The 23,804-nt window shown below is 35.6% G+C and overlaps 1 protein-coding gene across 2 annotated transcripts in view; it reads left to right on the top strand.

The window, feature by feature from the left end:
• STAG1 (STAG1 cohesin complex component) overlaps window positions 1-23,804 on the top strand; it is a 434,186-nt gene that overhangs the window by 329,268 nt on the left and 81,114 nt on the right. For both annotated transcript variants that reach the window (XM_057545017.1, XM_057545018.1), the window contains exons 11-14: window positions 5,606-5,704; window positions 6,221-6,300; window positions 11,728-11,835; window positions 14,837-14,951. In XM_057545017.1, coding sequence (XP_057401000.1) covers window positions 5,606-5,704; window positions 6,221-6,300; window positions 11,728-11,835; window positions 14,837-14,951 — 402 coding nt within the window. The remainder of the gene's footprint in view (window positions 1-5,605; window positions 5,705-6,220; window positions 6,301-11,727; window positions 11,836-14,836; window positions 14,952-23,804) is intronic.

Here is a 23,804-nt window from a genome sequence, read left to right as displayed (position 1 = left end):
GGCCTTCCTTACTGGCCTGATTGGGCTGCTTGTGTTGTCTCGAATTAACAGAACGATGTCCTTTTCCCCACCGTAGATATAGTATTTTTGTTGAACAACGCTCCATGATTTGGCCAGCTCTGGAGCAGGCTACGAATGCAGCTAGCCCATTATGCTTGAATTTGTCCTTGTTGTGGTACATACCGCTTGAGGCAATGGTGGTTTTCAGTACCGTACACAGCCAAAATGTTAATGCCTATTACGTATTCAGTAGTAGGAACCAGGATCATCAGTACCTGAAATGGTCCAAAGAGTCTCATCCACAAATACATGTGGACTTGTCTTCCATGGGTAACTACATTCTTCCCAGACCTACTATTTTAATTCTACCTCTATGGGGACCTGTCATTTGGGCACCAGTATCCAAAGGCCCCATAAAAGTTTGGCTCCCCTCTCCCCTTTCCCCTTCTATCTTGACAGAGGCATAGGGCCTCTGGTCCCCAGCAGGGACCCAGAGACCTTGGCCCCATCCCTAACTGTGTTATTCAGCCCTAGACAGTTAAAGCCTGCAGTGCCCCTTCATCAAACAGATACACCAACCAGGCTGCATGAGACACCCCTGGCTCCTGTTCATATCCGTCCTTCAGTTTCCATATTTCACTTTCAAAGAAGGACTTCATTTCAACACTTTGTTTTCAGCAATGCCGTAAGGTGGTTTTGCATTGAGTGAAACAGGTTTTATTTGAGGCCTGTAAGCCACCTGGATCAGGTAAAGTTTCCTGCATGGGACCCCTTTACTTCTCTCAGACATCATTTGTGACCCTTAAGACACCTTGAGAGTTGGGGGGTGAAATGGGAGCGCAAAGGTGACCAAGAGCCCAGATTATTGTTTCCCTACACTTTTTAGGACCCATTTCACATTTCCACCCTCATGCATTGCACCAGCTTTTCCCTGTTAACAGAGATATTATCAATATCCCTATTTATCCCCATATGGCCAGAGGGAGGCCAGCACATCAGCACATCACCACCACCCCACCCCCAGAGCCAGCTGCCTAGCCCTTTCATTCTACCATGCCATGGTGTTTTTTGTTGGCAACTGTATCTCTTGGTAAGGCAGTGTTCCAAGGCTAAGGCCTGTTCTTATGGAGCCAAGTGGAGGTCTAAAGACTACATGAACAAGACTCTCTTTCCTAATAGTACATAACAATGTCCCTCTCAAGACTTCTCTTCTTACCAAATGAAAAAGGGGAGGAGGTGTTAAAAGGAAACTTTTGGAAGTGATGAGTATGTTTATTGCCTTGATTTTAATAGTACCATGCATGTATGCATGTGTCCAAATGCATCAAGCAAACGTGAAGTTCTTTGCATGTCAAGTATGTCTCAATACAATTGTCAAAATATAACAACAAAGACTATCTTCTCTGTACTCCCTTCACCCCACCACATACAAACACATCTACTCCTTGACAGGCCACCTGAATTTGGTTCATTTATTCCCATTGTGGTGTACACATTATACATAGGCATTTTAATAACAATCAGCATTTTCTCCTAGAAGCATGAAAATTGTCCCTTTAAAATACAACTCATTATGAAATGATACCATTATGCTACACAATACTTTTTATAGCTCTTAACATTTTTTTCAAAAATAATTTTGCAAAAGTGCTGATAGGTTAGTGTCTCTGACAAATATGCCCAGCTCCCTCCCTCAACAAATTATTTTATTTTTCTGTGTTTCTTTTTGTTTGTTTTCTTATTTTTATATTATATAGTTATTCATTCAAAAAATATTTATTGAGCAGCAGCTATGGGTTAGGCACTGTGTTAAATAGCATTCAGATCTGAATAAGATTTTGTGTAATAGGAAAACAACAAAACATTTAGGTTTTGTAGTAGAAATACCTTCAGAGTATAGTAGAGCCCCCAAATAAAGAAATTAACAAAAATTCAAGTGGATTTTTCATCTAAGTTATTGTTAGATGTTATTATTAAGTTATTTAATTAAGTCCCTGTAATGTACCAAGATTTGGTACATTAAAGAACCAAGATTTGGGAGGAGAAGTAGTTGATTGGGAGACATCATTGGACAAGGTGTAGATAAAACTCGACTGATGTCTTTGTTCTACCTATAATTTGCTGTGTGAACTTGAATGGATAGAGTAGTTTCATCTTTTCTGGCTTTGTTTTTAAATTTAGAGCTACAAGTAAGGAAACTTCTTACATGCTGTCTTACATCTGGGGTTATGATTTTACTTTGGGTCAGCTATCTTTAGTCTTTTGCTTATCTGTTGTTGATCTCTTGTGATTATAGATACATAATATTTTTGTTGGCTTTCCACATCTTGCCTCCAGGAAGACCATATCTTGTGAGCCATCTCCATAGGTCCCCATGGGCTGCTCTTCAACATTGCTGCCCATTATAATTATTATGCCCACCTTGCATCTACTAGTTAGGTGATGCTACCTTCTTTCTGCTATTCTGTGATCTCATCATCTTCATTGTACTGGAAGCCAAATTCTGTTTGAGTATTTCCTATTGCCAGCTCTAGCCTACAGAATACAGCTGTTATGGAGTTTCTCAGCAATGCCTGTTCCCCCATCACCAGTCTTTTCTTTATTGCCTTGGTAAACAATATTCTCTGGGCCCTCCTGAGGAACATACTCAACTAGTAGGTCTTCTGAGTTCATACAACAGATCCTTTATGGCATGCTTACTTCACTGTGTTTTAAATGCCTTTCTTCACAGTCTGCCACAACGATTCTCGGATCTCTTATTTCATTAATATGCACCGTTGCTTTTTCCAGGAGTCATCCAGCAATGCGTTAGGCCATTTCCATGGACCTTAAATCCTGAGGCAAGGGAGAGTGCCCTATATCCAAAAACTCTCTCGTATCCTGTTTGATATTCCCATTCCCCAGTCCAGTACCCTCAGCAGACACTCTTTTGGTTCTTACTGGTTCAAGTTGGCCCATTCCTGCAACACCTATAGCATATAATCCTTCTCCTCCTTTAGCAGACCCAGTACTTCCCCATTTGGGCTATGCTGAAATTTGACCTTAGCTTGGAGCTACAAGGGAAGGTTAGTATAGAGCATGAGGAGGGCTACTAGCATTGTCCTTAAGGTACTTGCTTCGCTTGAGGTTTCCATATATTCGAGGGGAAGGGTGGGTGGAGGAGGCATGCTACCCTCTAACATGAGACTTATTTGCAGACCCACAAGTTCATGGGAAACTTGGAGTTGAAGGTTCTCAGCTACATCCACCAGTTGTTCTTTGAACTTGCACTTCTTTCCTGTATGGCCCTGATTTTGGCATAGACTTGCCTGGGATGCAAAGTCCCTTAAATTCTGCCACCCTTAAAATTGAGTTCTGGGTCTGGTCTTCAATATGTTCAGCTCTTTGTCTGCAGGAGATAAGGATCTCTTTAAATGTTGCCAGTTGTTGATTTAAACTGGTGATTAATTAGCCTGTCATTTTTTCTCTTTAGCATCTCAGTGACAGCCATAGTCCTTAGTCCATAGTCCTTATAGTTATTAATTACCCTCATCCCTCAAATGCTTGGCATGTTGTACAAGCTAAGTGCACATCTCCATTCACCCGCAAGTACATTAGCAAATGGCTGCTATTCTGTGTCAGAGACTATCGTTAACTTCACTTACAACCAGAAATTGAGTCCTTCCTCATAGTAGTCCTTCCTTTAAGTGATCCAACCTCAGAATCCCATCATTAAGGTCTGCTTCTTAGGACTACTCTTGGTACCAACTGTTCAGGTCACATTCCTTAGAAGCCCAGCCTTAGTCAGAGATTTTTGTGCTAGTGATACATTGAGGTTTGTAGTCTCCTGAGAAGCCTCTAAGAAAGTGAGGAATATAGGATTAAGCAGGAGACACACTAACAGAAATGTGGTTCCAGAAGAAGTTTTGTCTGAGCATCATCTCAGAAGGAACTTTGAAAAATAAATTGCACCTCAGAGGTTGTACTGTCCTGAGGCAAGGAGGTTGGGCTCTTTTACCCTCCTATATCATTCCCCACTGGCTATGAGCCTCATCCTGAAGGAGGGAAAGGGTGTGGACAGGAGAGGCAAGGTAGAGCATAGGAATCTTTGTACCAGGTGGTTCTTTTCAGCCATGGTCAATTCTCCAGAGAAAGATGCAGAAAAGCACCATTAGTTGTCAATACAGGAAGAAGCAGGAAGATTAGCCTTGTATATTAGGATTTGGACATCTGGGCGGGACATCAACAGCATCTACCACAGGTACCTCCTATGTGCTAGAGACTTTACCAGCAAGCATTATCTCATTCAGTGGTGTGCTCGAGCTACCTTGAATCAGCTTTCAAGAGAGTGATTATGCACATCCATTCACTTATATGAGTTCAGTATCATTGGTAGCTTGAAATTGACCATGGAGGGAGTAATCACATCACAGAAATCTGCAAATGCAACAATTCAGGGCCCCATCCTCCAGAGCTGGTTGTTAAAACTTTTACCAGCATTCAAATTTTATAACAACCTTATGAAGGTATCATATTTTATAAATGAGAACACTGAGTATCAGAGTGATTAATATACTTGCCATCTCTCATGTAGCTACTAAGCTATAGAATTGGAAATCTAGCTTTGTCTGATTCCAAAACTTGGACTCCTACTGTTACAGCATATTGCTTTTTTTTTTTTTTTTTTGACTACCCCGGGTCTTTGTTGGGGCATGCGGGAATCTTTAGTTGCGGCATGCAGACTCTTAGTTGGGGCATGTGGACTCTTAGTTGCGGCATGCAGGCTTCTCAGTTGCAGCATGCAGACTCCTAGTTGCAGCATGGGGCCTTCTTAGTTGCAGCACGTGGACTCAGTCCCAGCATGCAAACTCTTAGTTGCGGCATGTGGGATATAGTTCCCCGAACAAGGATCGAACCCAGGCCCCCTGCTTGGGAGCGTGGTGTCTTACCCACTGGACCACCAGGGAAGTCCCCGTTGCTTTTTGAACACAGAAACTTCGTTCTCTTTTTCATCATTTGAGAGTTGGGTAAATTTCTAGATGACCCGGAACGCACTTTGATCACCAACATCTTCTACTCCAAGTTAATGATTTTATTATATTTCCCTAGTAAATAGCAGCCCCAGGACACATCACTCTATCATTTTGCCTCTGTTTTTAAACATTCTTCCCTTTATCATGTTTTCTTAACTGCTCTTTCTGGAAAGTAAAAGGTATCCAGTAAATATTTGTGAAATGAATAAATGATGACCCTTTAATATGAAATTAGATTTTTCTACAGGACGGACAAATTAACATACCCTTCTTTAATTAAAATCGTAGGTCAAAAATTCTCTCGAAGTGCCACAGTATAATGTGGGAAGTATTTCATGTTGAACCAGAGTTGATACACATTTGAAAAAGGTGTAGCTTACTCTCAAGTAACGAAGGGATTTTTAATGCATTTTTAATTAAATGTAAGTGCAAATAGAATTGCTTGGTTCCACCTTATGTTGAATTACAATATGAAGTAAATTGAATGATTAAGCTGAAAATGACTTTAGTCTTCATATAGACTTGAAAATCTTTTCAACTTTTGTGGCATGGAATTGACTGCTTCTGTTGTGTTTTTGTTTGTATTTCTGAAGCAAGGAGAAGTCAGGCTGAAGTGTTTGAAAGCTCTACAAAGTCTGTATACCAATAGAGAATTATTCCCCAAATTGGAGCTATTCACTAACCGATTCAAGGTAAGAATGCTTAGCTTATTTTCTTTTTCATTTTAAAAATGCTCGTTTTAGTTAGTTTAGCAAATGACATTACCATAACAAGTGTTTAGGTCATATTCTTTACAGCATATTGTTTAAATGAACCTGTATTAAATAGATGAATCTCTGCTTTACAAAAGATATTACCAACATGAGTTCTTATTCATTACCTTCAATAGAAGGCTCACCTGCTTAAAATAAGATTTTTTTCATAGATAGCTTTTTTATAGTTATATTAATTTTGCAAGGTAAGGTTTGTCTCTGTTAGAGAATGCCAGTTGATGAAAAAGATTTTATGTTATAAACACTTATAACACCTCCTGTGTGTGCGTAGGACTCTGATAATATGGTTTCAATAGTAAAGCTTTCCATTTAATCTAATCATCATTAGACTAATCTATCATTAGTCTTCCATGAATTCCCCCAAAGACCATTACCTCAGATCTGTCTCCACTTACTTTCTGTTCATGGTTGGTTTGATTTATAACTTTTCTGCAGGATCGCATTGTATCAATGACACTTGATAAGGAATATGATGTTGCTGTGGAAGCTATTCGATTGGTTACTCTGATACTTCAGTAAGTATAAAATTTTAATTTAATCTGCTAATATATTAATGTTTTTTCCCAGCATTATTGATGTGCTTCACATATATAACCCTAATATATATTCTTATCACTTTAGGTTTTACTTTCACATTTTAAGGTTAGGTTTGAAACAAAATGTTTTGTTTTCTCTTTGTTTTTTATTTTGAATATTGTCTATTTCCTTTACATAAAAATTCTTTTATGCAGTATCAGTGAAGTAACATACTTCTGTTTAAAGAGAGAGAAGGCTTCAAAGGGATAGGTTTTTCAAATAGGCTTCTTTGGAATGGTATAGAAGTAGGAGAAAGGAAATAAGGCATTTAAATTGTGTCATTAATATGATAGAGATTTAAAAATAGGAATAGTTTCATCTGTAGAGCTTTGACTAAAAACTAGGAAGAATCTAGGTGAGAGAATGCAAGTCCCGGCAAAGTCATTACAAATCCTCCCCTCCCCGCTTTGTGATGCTATATCTATCATACACCAAACATCATGTATGCCAGGGTCTGTTGTTGTTTTGATCTCTTTTTACCTCTTTCTGCTCTACTACCCTATTCTTTGTTATTGTGGCTTTATACTCTAGTATATGTTGTATGTTATAAATATGGCCTCTTAGTGGTTTGTTCCTTCTTCTTTGCCTTTCTTTTTAAAATCCACTTAGCTACTTGTGGATTTTTTTTTTTCTTCTTTATGAATTTTTAAAGTACTTTTGTCTAATTCCTCAGAAACTTTGGTTGGGAGTTTAAATATTAGAACTCCATTGAGGGACTTCCCCGGCGGTCCAGTGGTTAAGACTCCACGCTTCCACTGCAGTGGGCTTGGGTTCGATCCCTGGTTGGGGCAACTAAGATCCCATAGGCTGCACAGCATGGCCAAAACAAAGAACTGCATTTAATTTTATGAAAAATTTAGGAGAGAATGGAATTTTTTACAATTATGTATTGTTTATACATAAACATGATGTATTGCTTTATTCAGATCTCATTAGGTCTTTTATATAAGGTTTAAATTTTTTCGTAGAGATATTGTACATTATTTACTAGGTTAATTCTTAAATACTGTATGGTTTTATTGTTATTTGATTAGTATTTACTGTTAAAAATATTTTCTACTTAGTTATTGCTAAGGCAAGGAAACCTTTAATTTTTATGTTGGTCTTTTATGTGCAGCCTATTAGAACTTTTATCCATGTTGACGGTTTGATTGTATTGAATTTACTACATAGATTATTATATGATCTGCAAACAATTTCAGTTCTGTCTTCCCCTTTTCTAACCTTAAAACTTTTGTTTCATTCTCTTGTCTAGTTCCATTAGCCAGGACTTTGAACACTATGAAAGTATCACTGATAGTGGATTTTTTTGTTCTTGTTCTAGGAAGGCCATCTAAAGTTATTTCTGAGATAGGTTTTTGGTATGATAAAAGTTCTTTTGTGTTCTCAGTTTTCTGGGATTTTCCTTTCATACATTGTTGAGCCTGAATAAAATTGGTAGATTTGTCTAATGGTAAAACACCCATGCATTTCTAGAATAAATCCTGTTTGAACATGACATATTTGTTTTCATTGTATTTTGCTTAAATGCAATGTTATATTTAATATCCTATTTAGGATTTTCACATCTGTGTTGTGTGTAAATTTGACATTTTTTCTGTTCCTTACCCAACTTTGAAATCAAGATATATACTGTTTGTAAAATATCTTCAGTAGTTTCTCATCCTTTTTCTGTTTTGAAATAAATTTGCTATGACAGATTAATTCCTCCTTGAAATTTTGAGAGAATTCTTTTGTTAAAGCCATGTCAGTTTTAAGTTTCTTTTGAGAGAAAGGTCTTTGATTACCATTTCTACTTCTTCAGTGGTTATCTATCTAAGTTAACCTTTACTTCCTCTTGTATTAATTTTGGCTTTTCATATGATTTTTATAGTATATCAGTTTTATCACAGTTTTCAACTTTATTATTTTATAGCTTATGATATTTTTATTCATAAAACTTTATTATTTCTTTTGTTATTTCTCGTTTACATCGTTCATTTTATTTGTATCCTCTTCTTGATCAGTCATGGCAGAGGTTTGTCCATCCTAGTGTTCTTTTCAAAGAACTAGCTTCTTTTAGCTATTTCTTTCTTGTTTTTGAGCAATCATATTTAAAGTAACAAATATACCTTTAAGTACTACTTTCCTAGTCTCCTAAAAATTTGGACATAGAATATTTTCATAGACAATCAATTATAAGTATTTTGATTACCTTTATGATTTTCAGTTTAATCAAAATTATTCAGTAGTGATTTTTGTTCTCCCTAGATCAGATTGTTTAAAGCTGTTCTTTCTATTTTATTGTATTATTTGAGAATGTGTTCTGAGTACCTTGGTCAATTTTCTGAATTTTCTAAGTATGTTTAAAAACAATACATATCTATGTTGTATATATAGTTATTTATATTCATCACTTTGAATTTATTTAGTGTCATTCAAATTATCTATACCTTTGCTTATTTTTGTCTACTTTTTCAGAAGGATGTGTTAAAGTCTTCAACTACTATTGTTCACTTATCTTTCCTTTTAGGTTGTTGCTTGGTATACTTCAGAGTATATATAGATCAGTACCTCTCTAGTCATGATTTGTACATCTTCTGATAATATTCACTTTATCCTTACATCTCATTCTTCCTTGTCATTTATGAAGAATTTTTTCCTTTTCAATTCCATTTTAAATTATTATGCCCCCTAGTTATAGTTTACTTGTAAATTTCACAAGCTTATCAATGTCTTTCCCTTGAACAAAAAATACCCACATTCCAACCACTTGTCTTTTTCATTGGAATTGTCTAGAGTTTAAAATCTATTGTTAAGGATTACTTTTTTACCCTTTTTTGGGGTTTTTTGCTTCCTTTTTTTATTTAGTTTCAGTAATTGCTCATTTAGATAAGAGTAAACTTTGCTTTGATATTACTTCTTCCCTTACTTCCAAGGAAGAGTAATTCTCTCATAGACTCCTCCAGTATTGTCTTTTCTGGCTAGTTTACTTCCTCAAAGAGTATTTCCAAACCATCTAAGACCTTGTTTGGCTAAAAAAAATCATACTTTCATCATGAATTTAGAAAATGGTTTGGCTAGTTTCAAAAGTCTATTTTTAAGGTTTTTTTCTGTTTTCATTGGAGGAAATAAGGGCAAAACATGTCTTATATAAAAGTATAGTTAGGGCCCTCCAGCTGTGTCAGATGACCTAATTCATTAGGTACATTGGTCCTTTTATGGATTCCTCAGAGAGCTCTCCCTGTTGCAGGAGAGGGAGATGTCATCCTGGAACCTGCAGAAGTCCTTAGGATGGACCTCCAAGTGAGGGTCCTTGGCTTCCCACAGCAACGAGTTTCGGAGCAAACCATAGTAAAGGGAAAGCAAGTTTATTTAGAGAGATACACATTCCATAGGCAGAATGACATCTGTCTCAGAAGGCAAGAGCGGCTCCAGGGCACAGGGTCTTCTGGGAAAGTGAGATCTGCCCAGGGGCATGGGGTCATAGGTTTTTATGGGTTAAGTAATTTCATAGGCTGAGTGGGAGGAATATTCTTGCTATTTTGGGGAAGAGTAGGGATTTCCCAAGAATTGGGCCACTGCCTACTTTTTGACCTTTTATGGTCCTCCTCGGAACTGTCACGGTATAAGAGGGAGTGACTTTTAGTATTTCAATGAAGGTATAATGAGCTAAAGGTCAATGACCCGACTATTCTCAAAGCCACCTTGGTTTGAGCTGGTTCTAGCCTATCTTAGCATCCCAACAGCTGCTCCCCTTCTTCATTATCTAGCATTTTGTGTCCTGTCCCTTTCCCTCTTGTCTCATCCCCACTCTAGGTATTTGTGACAATGGGAAGTTCCCCAGAGTGGACAGTGCCTCCTCTGGCTATTTACTGTGTGACTCAGCGCCTGACTTTCAGGTTTCCTCTGTTTGAGTTGCTTGCCCTATAGGTGTTCTCGTTGGGCAAAATGTCTTTTAAAACTATCCAGGCTGGCTCCCTTTAAGTATTCCATATCTGGCCTAAAGGAAACATGGAAGAAGTATGGATTTCTACTCATTATATTGCTCAATCTCCTAATGTCTGCTTATATATTATTTTTTGAGAAATGAGCTAAGGTTCACAAAACTAACTCTCCAGTCTCTTATAGCATTGCGTGAAATGATCTGGCCTTATTTTTCTTGGCTTGTGGGCTCTCTACCAAAACTTCCCCCAAAACAACAAGTTAAGTCACCTTTAACATCCTGTTATACCATCTTTAAATTCTTTTTCTCTGCATCTGTTAATTCTTCTTCTTTTGGTATAGATTACTTTCCTTTCACTTATGAGCTTAGATTACTGAGATATCTTGTTAAATTTTTTTCCTATGAGTTTAACTTTATCCTGAGGGTATTAGCTAATTGAGTTGATGATATACATGTAATTAAGTGAAGAGGTTAAAACTTAGGCCTTCTTGAGAGGGGGAAAAAAGAGTACTTTAAAAAATGCTTCTATCTGTCTCCCATCCTTGATATTCAGCTCTTTTTCATTCAGAACTAAAGTTTCTCTCTTATACTGTGATGCAGCTACCTTATTCTGCTGCAAAGATCATTCTAATTTATATTTGTCAGATCCCTCAATCTCCTCCTAGCCTCTAGGCATCTCCAGGATTGAATTCTAGAGAATGAGTTTATACCCCTTCATCTTGTCAAGAACCTGTACAGCCCAAGAATTCTATAGTCATCTAGTCATTAATCTATAATCCTGTCAGACATATTTTTTTTTTCCTGTCAGACATTTTTAATCATGTTAATAATCAGGAAATAGATGTTCCCTCTTTGGGAAAAAAATACTTAAAGATACATTCCAGCAAACCAAGAAAATGTTCAAACTTTAAGAATACATGAATAGAAAGGTGGGAAATTTGTGTTAGTAGAGGAGTGGTTATGACTAGTGAATCCATTTTATATAGAAAGAAGACTAAATAGTATTGTAAATATTGTGATAAACTATAATTTGAAATAGACAATTCTGGAAAGAGTTACATAGTACAATAATAATTTAACTCTGTGAAACGGGCAAATATATGACCAGTGCCTATTAACAAAAAACTTATGCACATTTAAAGAAATTGAGCTAAACTGGGCTAATATATATCCCAAGGTATTAATACTCATTGTCCATAGGTGTGTATGGGAAGAAATGTGGACATTTTATTTTCTTTTGTTATCTGTATTTTCTGAATTTTATATAACAATTAAGTGTCTTTTATAGTTAAAGAGAAATATTATTTTCAAAGTCAGACTAAAAAGAGAGGAAAATAAAGTCAGCATGCTTGAGCTTTTATAAAGAACCTTACAAAATTTTAATCAAGGTAGAACTGACAGTAAATATTTTTGGCTCAGTGTTACTTTCTGAATTTTTCAGTGGAAGTGAAGAAGCTCTTTCCAATGAAGACTGTGAAAATGTTTACCACTTGGTATACTCAGCACATCGCCCTGTTGCTGTGGCAGCTGGAGAATTCCTTCACAAAAAGTGAGTTAATTCTCTTTGAAACCAGGTTCCACTTTCATATGTTGTTTTGTCGTTGTTTTACAGTTAATGAAAGAAAGTAATAGTGACTGAAAACAGTGCTAGAAGTGGCCATTGCCCCAAGTTCTGGGGGCTATAATATTCTCACAGCCTACATGCACATTGTGAATCACATCCCTGAGAATGATGTCCCTTGTGATATATTCCTTTGACCTGAAATCTAAAAGGATGGTTCTCAGCTAGTCAGCTTAGGCATGTGAGGGGAGAAAGGAGAAGTGCTTGAAGTTTATAAAGACTCCCCTAAGTAACTGATATTTTATTTCACCAAATTTTTTTCCCTTTTAAAATTCTAAGTTCTCATCTTATCTTCTCAACATTGGTAATCTAAAATTATCCTCAAAACACCTCCCAAATTTTCATTTTTTTCCATTCTGTCAGGATGAAGATTATTTTAATCAGTAATCCATAATGATGCTAAAAATTATATATGCAGTTACAGTTTAAAAGCAAAATCTCATCTATTTTTTGACATAGAGCATAGAGCTATTTTTTTGACATAGAGCATAAAGCATAGAGCTAGTGAGAGTTTATGAATGTAATTAAACATTCTTATGAAATATATTTTTGATCATGGTCTACTGTATATGTTATATAATTTATTAGTAGACTAATTCTTAAAATGTAAACATATTCTTGGGCAAGGGGATGTTTTGCTTTGTTTTTGTTTTTGTTCATAGATTTAACTTAGTGACTTTGACAGGTGAACCCAGAAGTCCATTGCATGTTGTGATTTGTAATTATGCTAAGCACAGATGTAAATCATGCACTGGGCAACTGTTGTATATGGATGATTAACTTTGATAATGAGCAGGCCTGGCCCTCCGTCCAGCATCAGCAACTCAGTGCTGCAGCCACAAACTGTTCTTTACTCACTGGTACCTCTCAAAGTGAGAAAAAGTTGTTTCTATGTGAAAAATCTTTAAGAAGGAAGCTGGCTAGTAGGGCATGCTGGTAATGAAAGTGAGGAAGAAAGTCAGAATTTTTAGGCATGACTTTTAAAATAAGATATTGACTTTGCCAGTGACTCTGACATCATTGGCTAGTAAAGAATAATGCTATTTCCATATTTATCTTGAGGTGTTGTCTATCACAAATATCAAGGGTATACTGTAGTCTTCACTTGCCTTCCTTTTTTATTATATTCTAGTAATAAATTCTACTCTGTTCTCTATTTAACTTTTCAAAAAGCTTTGTGTTTTTTTAGAAAGAATTATTGCTTCTATAGTTTCAAAGAAAAGATAGACTAAAAAGGCTGGTCAGCTACAGAATAGAGGCCATAAACTGGCAGCACTGTAATCAGAAAGAGCCTTTGGATATATTTAATTTTATTTGTATTGTGTTTTTGTAAGTTTGAAACACTTGCTAAAGATTTTTAAATTATAATATTTTACATAAAAATCGACAAATGTAAGCTGCCATTATTTTTTATTTCTTTGTGAAAAGGAAGTCAATTCCTATGCAAATGAAAGCTTCACTTCATAAGCTTGTTTTATGTCCCTGCCCTGAAGATATTCAGTTTGAGAACTTTTGATTCTTAATGATCTCTTTCAGCATTTTCCCACCATTTAATATTGTGATCTGTTAAAATCTTAACAAGTAAACTGTAGACTAGCCCCAGAATTCCATGATAAAGTTTAAAAAAAAAAAAATGTGTGCATACACATAGACTTAGTCTGTTTTTTAGTCTAGTGTATTAAGCTATACCAAGCATCCAAAAAATGGTAAAATGTATCTGAAATGAATATTTTAATGTCATTGAAAATTCTACATTTTAATATTAGAAAAATTAAGCTAATTACTCAGTGCCTTATATACAGTGAATGCAATTATTTAAATTTGTGCATTTTAGAGTAAAGGACGCTCTTATTTTCCATTTGCCCTCCACCTCTGAAAGCTACCCAAATAAACTTTCTCTTAAACCAGTCTGATGGCTGTGCAGATATAGCTTCAAGATAATACTCTAGTCTTCTATAGCCCCTGCCATATACTTTCCCCTTCCCTCCAAAAATACTGTTTCTCAATGCTCATTTTCTGCTTGAAATTGGTTTATATTTTATGTCACATGAAGTTTTTCTTATTTTATTCAATTATTTAGCCTCTCATCTGAGAGGCCTACTATGACTTCCATGTCTAAACTAGCACTCTATATCCCTATTCCTAGACCGTTGTATTTCCTTGTAACACCTGAGGTGGTATATATTGATCTACTGTTTGTCTCCAGCCACTAGAGTGAGAGCTCAGTGAGAATAGGGATTTTGTCTTTGTTCAGTATTATATCCCTTTTACCTGGAGCAATACCTGGGAGTAAGGCACCTTGAGTAGTCCGTAAGTTTTGTTAGAATAAGTCTTCTTAGCAAATTAAAATTTTCAAGTCATTTCTTTGCCATATTTTAGAAGTTTTGCCACTAAGTAGTATTTTTATAAATTTAATGTTTCTTTCATTTTACTCAATACTGTTGGGTTGGTGAATACTGTTTCTAGGTAATAGGTTAGTAAACAGAAAATAGTGGAAGAAGTAAATCATGATTAAAAGTCTGAATTTTTACCATTATTGCTGGAGCCTTTGGTTAAATTCTATAATTACATGACTGTAAAATGGATATTTAAGAAAATAGGACTCTATTTAAAATTACATACTTTAGTATCTATCATAGAGAATAAAAAGTTTGTTTTTCATAAAGATTTGAACATTGATTAGTCATCAGTAAAAAAAGCTTTCTTTTACACTTTATGTGTAGTTGAACTGTATGAAATTGTTTAGATCTAACCACTTTTTTGACCTATAAAAACATCAGTTACATACTTGTGTTGAAACAAATCAATAACCTGATCTCTGATACTGTTTCCTTTTTTTAACACTGAAATAATTTAAACGTTGAAGGAAAAGACTAAAATTCATATCCATGTAAATTTGTAAAGTTCTTGTTTTGTTACTTACTTCCAGGCTATTTAGCAGACATGACCCCCAAGCAGAAGAAGCATTAGCAAAGAGGAGGGGGAGGAACAGTCCAAATGGGAACCTTATTAGGATGCTGGTTCTTTTCTTTCTTGAAAGTGAGGTAAATTTTTAACATAATTCTTTATTTTGTTTTTGTTTTAACATTAGATTACATTTTAAATAAAATTGTTGTTTAATTCATTGTAATTAACGATATTTTTTAATCAAATGAAGACAAGCCTGTTTCTTACAAAACTGCCGCAATGGATATTTTCTTTGGTTTTTTTTTTTTTTGGTTTTTTTTGGCTGTGCCACGTGGCTTGTGGGATCTTAGTTCCCCGACCGGGGATTGAACCAGGGTCCACGGCAGTGAAAGCCTGCATCCTAACCACCGGACCACCAGGGAATTCCCTGCCTCCATGGATTTGATTTTATGATTATGGAATCAGTACTCTGCCTTTTGTGGGAATATGTATGCAAGTGTGGATTAACACTGAATATAGGCTAGCAATTTTTAAAGTTTTATAGTATTGCATTGTAATACTGCATACTTTTTATTGTTGCTTTTTTTTTCTTGAATTTTTGCCCATGCCTTTTAAATTATATTTAGGGAATTCCCTGACAGTTCTGTGGTTAGGACTCCGTGGTTTCACTGCCGAAGGCCCAGGTTCAATCCCTGGTCAGGGACTAAGATCCTGCAAGCCGTGTGGCATGGCCAAAAAAAAAAAAAAATTATATTATTTAAACAGATCATGAATATTGTCAAGCTATTAAAACCATTAGTTCTATCTTGTTTGAAAATTATGTTATTTAAAGAGAAAGAAAAATATGAATTTAGATGTAAATTAGTAGTTGTACAAGTCCATAGCAGTAATTCCATGTGACATTTCCATGTCAGTTTATCAATTAAACAGTTAACATCCATAACATATTATCTATCTAAATCTGTTTGCACAAGTAAACTTTGGTTTGCCCACTTAAATGTTCTTTGATATTAGAACTGTGTTTCCTACTGTTGGTATGACATTGGGGGAATGGCAAACTAAACCTAAAGACCCCCTGAATGAACAAACTTATTGGCTTATAAGTGAGTGGGAACAGAGTTGCAAAAAAGGTGGCGAAAATCTGGAGATCTAGGACCCTGAACTTTACTTGGGGGAAGAGTATTTTTGGTTTGTATTGGAATGTCCAGGAAGAAGAAAAACTTGAGACTGTATGCTCAAGTTTGAAAGTGCTGGAGAAACCCTGTAGGAATGAGGAATAGAGAGACAAACAGGCAGTCTATAAGAAAATTAAAATCAGAGAGAGATGTAAGAACTTACTCAGTGGAAAGAGTGGCATTAGGGCAAAGCAGAGCCAGAGAAGTGGTGAAGGAATTCCCGGTATCTTTTAAGTGAGTTGGGAACAGATAGAGAAAGAATAAAGTCAGAAACAAAACCAGTTGGAGAGTTGCATTTGAGTAAAGGACGTGTTTAAGAATTTAAGAACAGTGTTTTAAATGTGTATACAAATTACGTGGGGTCTTGTTAAAATGCCAGTTCTGATTCAGTAGCTCTGGGTTGGGGTCTGAGATGCTACCTTTCTAACAAGCTCCTAGGTGATGTTTATGCTTCTGGACCAGAAATCCAGGGACCACACTTTGCATAGTAAGGGTTTAAAGCATTATTTTCTTAACAAAGCAAGTGTGGATAGATTATGGAGTAAAATACAGATGTTTGTGAATGTTTAAGGTAAAACACTAAGTACTTAATAAATATCACACTTCTGGTAGACTATGCAAATTAAATCCTTAGCCCTTTAGGTTTTAAAGAAATGGGATTAAAAGTATTTTGCAACAGTCAAGTCATATTTAAAAATTTGACTTTAACAGCAACAGTAATTTCAAAATTTGATAGGGATGAGACACGCATATACTATTTAAACTGCTGAAAAGTTCAGGGAATATGATGATCAGGCTACTTTAACTTGATTATTAATTGAAAGAAAATGTTTTGGATCTCTGAAAGCCCAAGGACTTTACTTTTTGATATATTAAAATCCATAAGTACTTAGTTTTACACAGTTTCATCTTCTGTATAAAGCAGTAATTTGTGATGTGTTATTACTGCTCTATATTTCAAATGGTACTGCTGTTTCGTGTGTTTGCTGCTGTTTACTAAAGTATTACAAGAACATTAAAATATATTTCCCAGTTCTCCTCTGTGGCATTCTTGTCAGCTGCAAAAACAACTGCAAATCATACTTAAGGGTTTCTTGTGTACACCTGGAGCTGAATGCTTATTAAAGCCATATTCTTATAATATGGTGGGCTTCTGATTGTCTTATTCTGAATTCCTCTTGTTTTACTGTAATGTGTGTTTCAGTAATATATTAGACACATAAAAAGTTGAATTGAAAGAGACCTTAGAAATCATAAAGTAGAATAAGTCCACCTTATAGATGATTACTGATCAGTTAACTAGAATTAACTGAATTGAAAATCATTCCTATTCCTTTGTTTTACTGGGATGTTAAATAGTAACATTTTAGTAATAGAATTCTAAAATGTTGAATTGAGAGAGGTTTGTAGTCCATGGAGTAGTAGTCCTCTTTTATATGGGAATTATAGGTGAAATGATGGAGATTAAGAGATCTGCCTAAACTAGTTTTTCTTTCCTTTTTAGCAGTCATTGGTTTCAAGTGAAAAAATACCTTGTGTATTTGAGATACACGCCATATAGTAGGATAAATGGTACTTGCATATGATGAGTCCAGATTTCCCTATATGTAGTGTGACCATAATACTGTACAAACTGTGATGCTTTTCAGAGTGACAAGGCTGCTATTAATAATTATTCCAAAGCACTAATCATAACCCAGAACATTTCTGGACAATCTAGAAGTATGGTAACTGTCCTTCTAGGCATATGGAATGATGAGGTGCATTATGACAGTAATTTAAGACAGAAAGTTAACAGACATATTATTGATATAACCAGGAAATCTCCCCAGAGTGATAACTTTTTGGAGTTCTTTTTTAATATGTTCTTCAAGCTTCACCAATAGCTGGCTCTGCTTCTGCAGAGAATAAAAGCCAATATAAGAGTATTTAGAAATTTTAGGCTTAATAATTTGGAATGGTTATTTGCACTGTAAATGATTTTTCATAAAAGGAATAAGTGTAAGATTCCATTATACAGTGCACTCCTTTAGTGTATTTAACTATTCGACCGAGAAGTGAGCAGGGCAGAAAAAACATGAGGTAAAATATTTATGAGTAACCTTGAAGCCAATTAAAGATAAATGGGAACACACCCAGAAAATTGTAATTAAAGTCACCAGGAGAATAAGATTAGTTTGTTATATACAGGATTAGAGGACACCTATAAAATAAATTATACTTAGATATAGCAAGATAAAGTTCACCTAGACAATAAATATAATTTTAATTTATGTTATATAACTTATACATAAATTTTAATGTAATTCTGATTATCTATTTGCTGTACAATGACTCTTTCTCCATTAATGAGCTACCTTTTTTGTTCATCTAATTCCCAAGCAGTACAAAGAGTGCTTGCAGATGCCTGATTTTCATGCTGCTTTTATAAAATTATGTTACAAAAAACTGTGTTTAGAAAGTAAACTTTTGTGTCGTTGTTAGGGTTCCAGATCCTTTTTTTTTTAAATAAATTTATTTTATTTATTTGTTTGTTTTTGGCTGCATTGTGTCTTCGTTGCTGCCGCAGGCTTTCTCTAGTTGCGTTGAGCAGGGGCTTCTCTTGTCGCGGAGCACGGGCTCCAGGCACAAGGTCTTCAGTAGTTGTGGCGCACGGGCTTAGTTGCACTGTGGTGTGTCGGATCTTCCCAGACCAGGGCTGGAACCCATGTTGCCTGCATTGGAAGGTGGATTTTTTTTTTTTTAACATCTTTATTGGGGTATAATTGCTTTACAATGTTGTGTTAGTTTCTGCTGTATAACAAAGTGAATCAGCTATACATATACATATATCCCCATATCTCCTCCCTCTTGCATCTCCCTCCCACCTTCCCTATCCCACCCCTCTAGGTGGTCACAAAGCATGGAGCTGATCTCCCTGTGCTATGTGGTTGCTTCCCACTAACTATCTGTTTTACATTTAGTATTGTATATATGTCCATGCCACTCTCTCACTTCGTCCCAGCATACCGTTTCCCCTCCCTGTGTCCTCAAGTCCACTCTCTACGTCTGCGTCTTTATTCCTGTCCTGCCCCTAGGTTCTTCAGAACCTTTTTTTTTTTTTTAGATTCCATATATATATATATATATATATGTGTTAGCATACGGTATTTGTTTTTCTCTTTCTGACTTACTTCACTCTGTATGACAGACTCTAGGTCCATCCACCTCACTACAAATAACTCAATTTCATTTCTTTTTTATGGCTGAGTAATATTTGATTGTATATATGTGCCACATCTTCTTTATCCATTCATCTGTCGATGGTCACTTAGGTTGCTTCCATGTCCTGGCTATTGTAAATAGAGCTGCAGTGAACATTGTGGTACATGACTCTTTTTGAGTTATGGTTTTCTCAGGGTATATGCCCAGTAGTGGCATTGCTCGGTCATATGGTAGTTCTATTTTTATTTTTTAAGGAACCTCCATACTGTTCTCCATAGTGGCTGTATCAATTTACATTCCCAGCAACAGTGCAAGAGCATTCCCTTTTCTCTACACCATCTCCAGCATTTATGGTTTGTAGATTTTCTGTTGATAGCAATTCTGACCAGTGTGACGTGATACCTCATTGTAGTTTTGATTTGCACTTCTCTAATGGTTAGTGATGTTGAGCATCCTTTCATATGTTTGTTGGCAATCTGTATATCTTTTTTGGAGAGAAGTCTATTAGATCTTCTGCCCATTTTTGGATTGGGTTGTTTGTTTTTTTGATATTGAGCTGCATGAGCTGCTGGTATATTTTGGAGATTAATCCTTTGTCAGTTGCTTCGTTTGCAAATATTTTCTTCCATTCTGAGGGTTGTCTTTTCGTCTTGTTTATGGTTTCCTTTGCTGTGCAATGGCTTTTAAGTTTCATTAGGTCCCATTTGTTTATTTTTGTTTTTATTTCCATTTCTCTAGGAGGTGGGTCAAAAACGATCTTCCTGTGATTTATGTCATAGAGTGTTCTGCCTGTGTTTTCCTCTAAGAGTTTTATAGTGTCTGACCTTAAATTTAGGTCTTTAATCTATTTTTAGTTTATTTTTGTGTATGGTGTTAGGAAGTGTTCTAATTTCATTCTTTTACATGTAGCTGTCCAGTTTTCTCAGCACCACTTATTGAAGATGCTCTCTTTTCTCCATTGTATATTGTTGCCTCCTGTATCAAAGAGAAAATGACCATATGTGTGTGGGTTTATCTCTGGGCTTTCTATCCTATTCCATTGATCTATATTTCTGTTTTTGTGCCAATACCATACTGTCTTGATTACTGTAGCTTTGTAGTATAATCTGAAGTCAGGGAGCCTGATTCCTCTAGCTCCATTTTTCTTTCTCAAGATTGCTTTGGCTATTTGGGGTCTTTTGTGTTTCCATATAAATTGTGAAATTTTTTATCCAGTTCTGTCAAAAATGCCATTGATAGTTTGATAGGAATTGCATTGAATCTATAGATTGCTTTGGGTAGTATAGTCATTTTCACAATGTTGATTCTTCCAATCCAAGACCATGGTGTATCTTTCCATCTGTTTGTATCATCTTTAATTTCTTTCATCAGTGTCTTACAGTTTTCTACGAACAGGTCTTCTGTCTCCTTAGCTAGGTTTATTCCTAGGTATTTTATTCTTTTTGTTGCAGTGGTAAACGGGAGTGTTTCCTTAATTTCTCTTTCAGATTTTTAATCATTAGTGTATAGGAATGCAAGAGATTTCTGTGCATTAACTTTGTATCCTGCTACTTTACCAAATTCATTGATTAGCTCTAGTAGTTTTCTGGTAGCATCTTTAGGATTCTCTATGTGTAGTATCATGTCATCTGAAAACAGTGACAGTTTTACTTTTCTTTTCTGATTTGGATTCCTTTAATTTCTTTTTCTTCTCTGATTGCTGTGGTTAAAACTTCCAAAACTATGTTGAATAATAGTGGTGAGAGTGGGCAGCCTTCTCTTGTTCCTGATCTTAGAGGAAATGGTTTCAGTTTTTCACCATTGAGAGCGATGTTGGCTGTGGGTTTGTCATATATGGCCTTTATTATGTAGAGATAAGTTCCCTCTCTGCCTACTTTCTGGAGGGTTTTTATCATAAATGGGTGTTGAATTTTATCGAAAGCTTTTTCTGCATCTATTGAGATGATCATATGGTTTTTATCCTTCACTTTGTTAATATGGTGTATCACATAGATTGATTTGTGTATATTGAAGAATCCTTGCATTCCTGGGATAAACCCCACTTGATCATGGTGTATGATCCTTTTAATGTGCTGTTGGATTCTGTTTGCTAGTATTTTGTTGAGGATTTTTGCATCTTATGTTTCTCAGTGATATTGGCCTATAATTTTCTTTTTTTGTGCCATCTTTGTCTGGTTTTGATATCAGGGTGACAGTGGCTTCGTAGAATGAGTTTGGGAGTGTTCCTCCCTCTGCTATATTTTGGAAGAGTTTGAGCAGGATAGGTGTTAGCTCTTCTCCAGATGTTTGATAGAATTTGCCTGTGAAGCCATCTGGTCCTGGGCTTTTGTTTGTTGGAAGATTTTTAATCGGAGTTTCAATTTCAGTGCTTGTGATTGGTCTGTTTATATTTTCTATTTCTTCCTGGTTCAGTCTCAGAAGGTTATACTTTTCTAAGAATTTGTCCATTTCTTCCACATTGTCCATTGTATTGGCATATAGTTGCTTGTAGTAATCTCTCATGATCCTTTGTACTTCTGCAGTGACATTTGTTACTTCTCCTTTTTCATTTCTAATTCTGTTGATTTGAGTCTTCTCCCATTTTATCTTCATGAGTCTGGCTAATGGTTTATCAATTTTGTTTATCTTCTCAAAGAACCAGCTTGTAGTTTTATTGATCTTTGCTATTATTTCCTTCATTTCTTTTTCATTTATTTCTGATCTGATCTTTATTTATTTATTTCTGCGAGCTTTGGGGTTTTTTTTGTTCTTCTTTCTCTAATTGTTTTAGGTATGAAGTTAGGTTGTTGACTTGAGATTCTTGTTTCTTGAGGTGAGATTGTATTGCTATAAACCTCCCTCTTAGAACTTCTTTTGCTGCATTTGTTTATAGGTATTTTTTTATTTCCTCTTGGATTTCTTCAGTGATCTCTTGGTTATTTAGTAGCATATTGTTTAGCCTTCCTGTGTTTGTACTTTTTACTGTTTTTTTCCTGTAATTGATATCTGGTCTCATAGCAAAGTGGTTGGAAAAGATACTTGATACAATTTCAATTTCCTTAAATTTACCAAGGCTTGATTTGTGACCCAAAATATTGTCTATCCTGGAGAGTGTTCCATGAGCACTTGAGAAGAAAGTGTATTGGGTTGATTTTGGATAGAATGTCCTGTAAATAACAATTAAGTCCATCTTGTTTAATGTGTCATTTAAAGCTTCTGCTTTCCTTATTTATTTTCATTTTGGATGATCTGTCCATTGGTGAAAGTGGGGTGTTAAAGTCCCCTACTATTATTGTGTTACTGTCAATTTCCCCTTTTATGGCTGTTAGCATTTGCCTTATGTATTGAGGTGCTCCTATGTTGAGTGCATAAATATTTATAATTGTTATATCTTCTTCTTGGATTGATCCCTTCATCATTATGTACTGTCCTTCTTTGTCTCTTGTAATAGTCTTTATTTTAAGTCTATTTTGTCTGATATGAGAATTGCTACTCCAGCTTTCTTCTGTTTTCCATTTGTATGGAATATCTTTTTCCATGCCCTCACTTTCAGTTTGTATGTGCCGCTAGGTCTGAAGTGGGTCTCTTGTAGACAGCATATATACTGGTCTTGTTTTTGTATCCATTTAGCCAGTCTGTGTCTTTTGATGGGAGCATTTAATCCATTTACATTTAAGGTAATTATTGATATGTGTGTTCCTATTACCATTTTCTTAATTACTTTGGGTTTGTTATTGTAGGTCTTTTCCTTCTCTTGTGTTTCCTGCCTAGAGAAGTTCCTTTAGCATTTGTTGTAAAGCTGATTTTGTGGTGCTGAATTCTCATAGCATTTGCTTGTCTGTAAAGGTGTTAACTTCTCTGTCGAATCTGAATGAGATTCTTGCTGGGTAGAATAATCTCAGTTGTAGGTTTTTCCCTTTCATCATTTTAAATATGTCCTCCCACTCCCTTCTGGCTTGCAGAGTTTCTGCTGAAAGATCAGCTGTTAACCTTATGGGGATTCCCTTGTATGTTATTTGTTGCTTTTCCCTTGCTGCTTTTAATATTTTTTCTTTGTATTTAATTTTTGACAGTTTGATTAATATGCATCTTGGCGTGTTCCTCGGATTTATCCTGTATGGGACTCTCTGTGCTTCCTGGACTTGATTGACTATTTCCTTTCCCATATTAGGGAAGTTTTCCAGTATAATCTCTTTAAATATTTTCCTAGTCCCGTTTTGTCTTCTTATGGGACCCCTATAATTCGAATATTGGTGCGTTTAATGTTTTCCCAGAGGTCTCTGAGACTGTCCTCAATTCTTTTCATTCTTTTTTCTTTATTCTGCTCTGCAGTAGTTATTTCCACTATTTTATCTTCCAGGGCATTTATCCGTTCTTCTGCCTCAATTATTTGGCTATTGATTCCTTCTAGAGAATTTTTAATTTCATTTATTGTGTTGTTCATCATTGTTTGCTCTTTAGTTCTTCTAGGTCCTTGTTAAACATTTCTTGTATTTTCTCCATTCTATTTCTAAGTTTTTGGATCATCTTTACTATCATTACTCTGAATTCTTTTTCAAGTAGACTGCCTATTTCCTCCTCATTTGTTTGGTCTGGTGGGTTTTTTCTTTGCTCCTTCATCTGCTGCATATT

This window comes from Balaenoptera acutorostrata, chromosome 4 (genome assembly GCF_949987535.1).
Source record: "Balaenoptera acutorostrata chromosome 4, mBalAcu1.1, whole genome shotgun sequence".
NCBI lineage: Eukaryota > Metazoa > Chordata > Mammalia > Artiodactyla > Balaenopteridae > Balaenoptera > Balaenoptera acutorostrata.
This window is presented reverse-complemented; position numbering and strand designations above follow the sequence as displayed.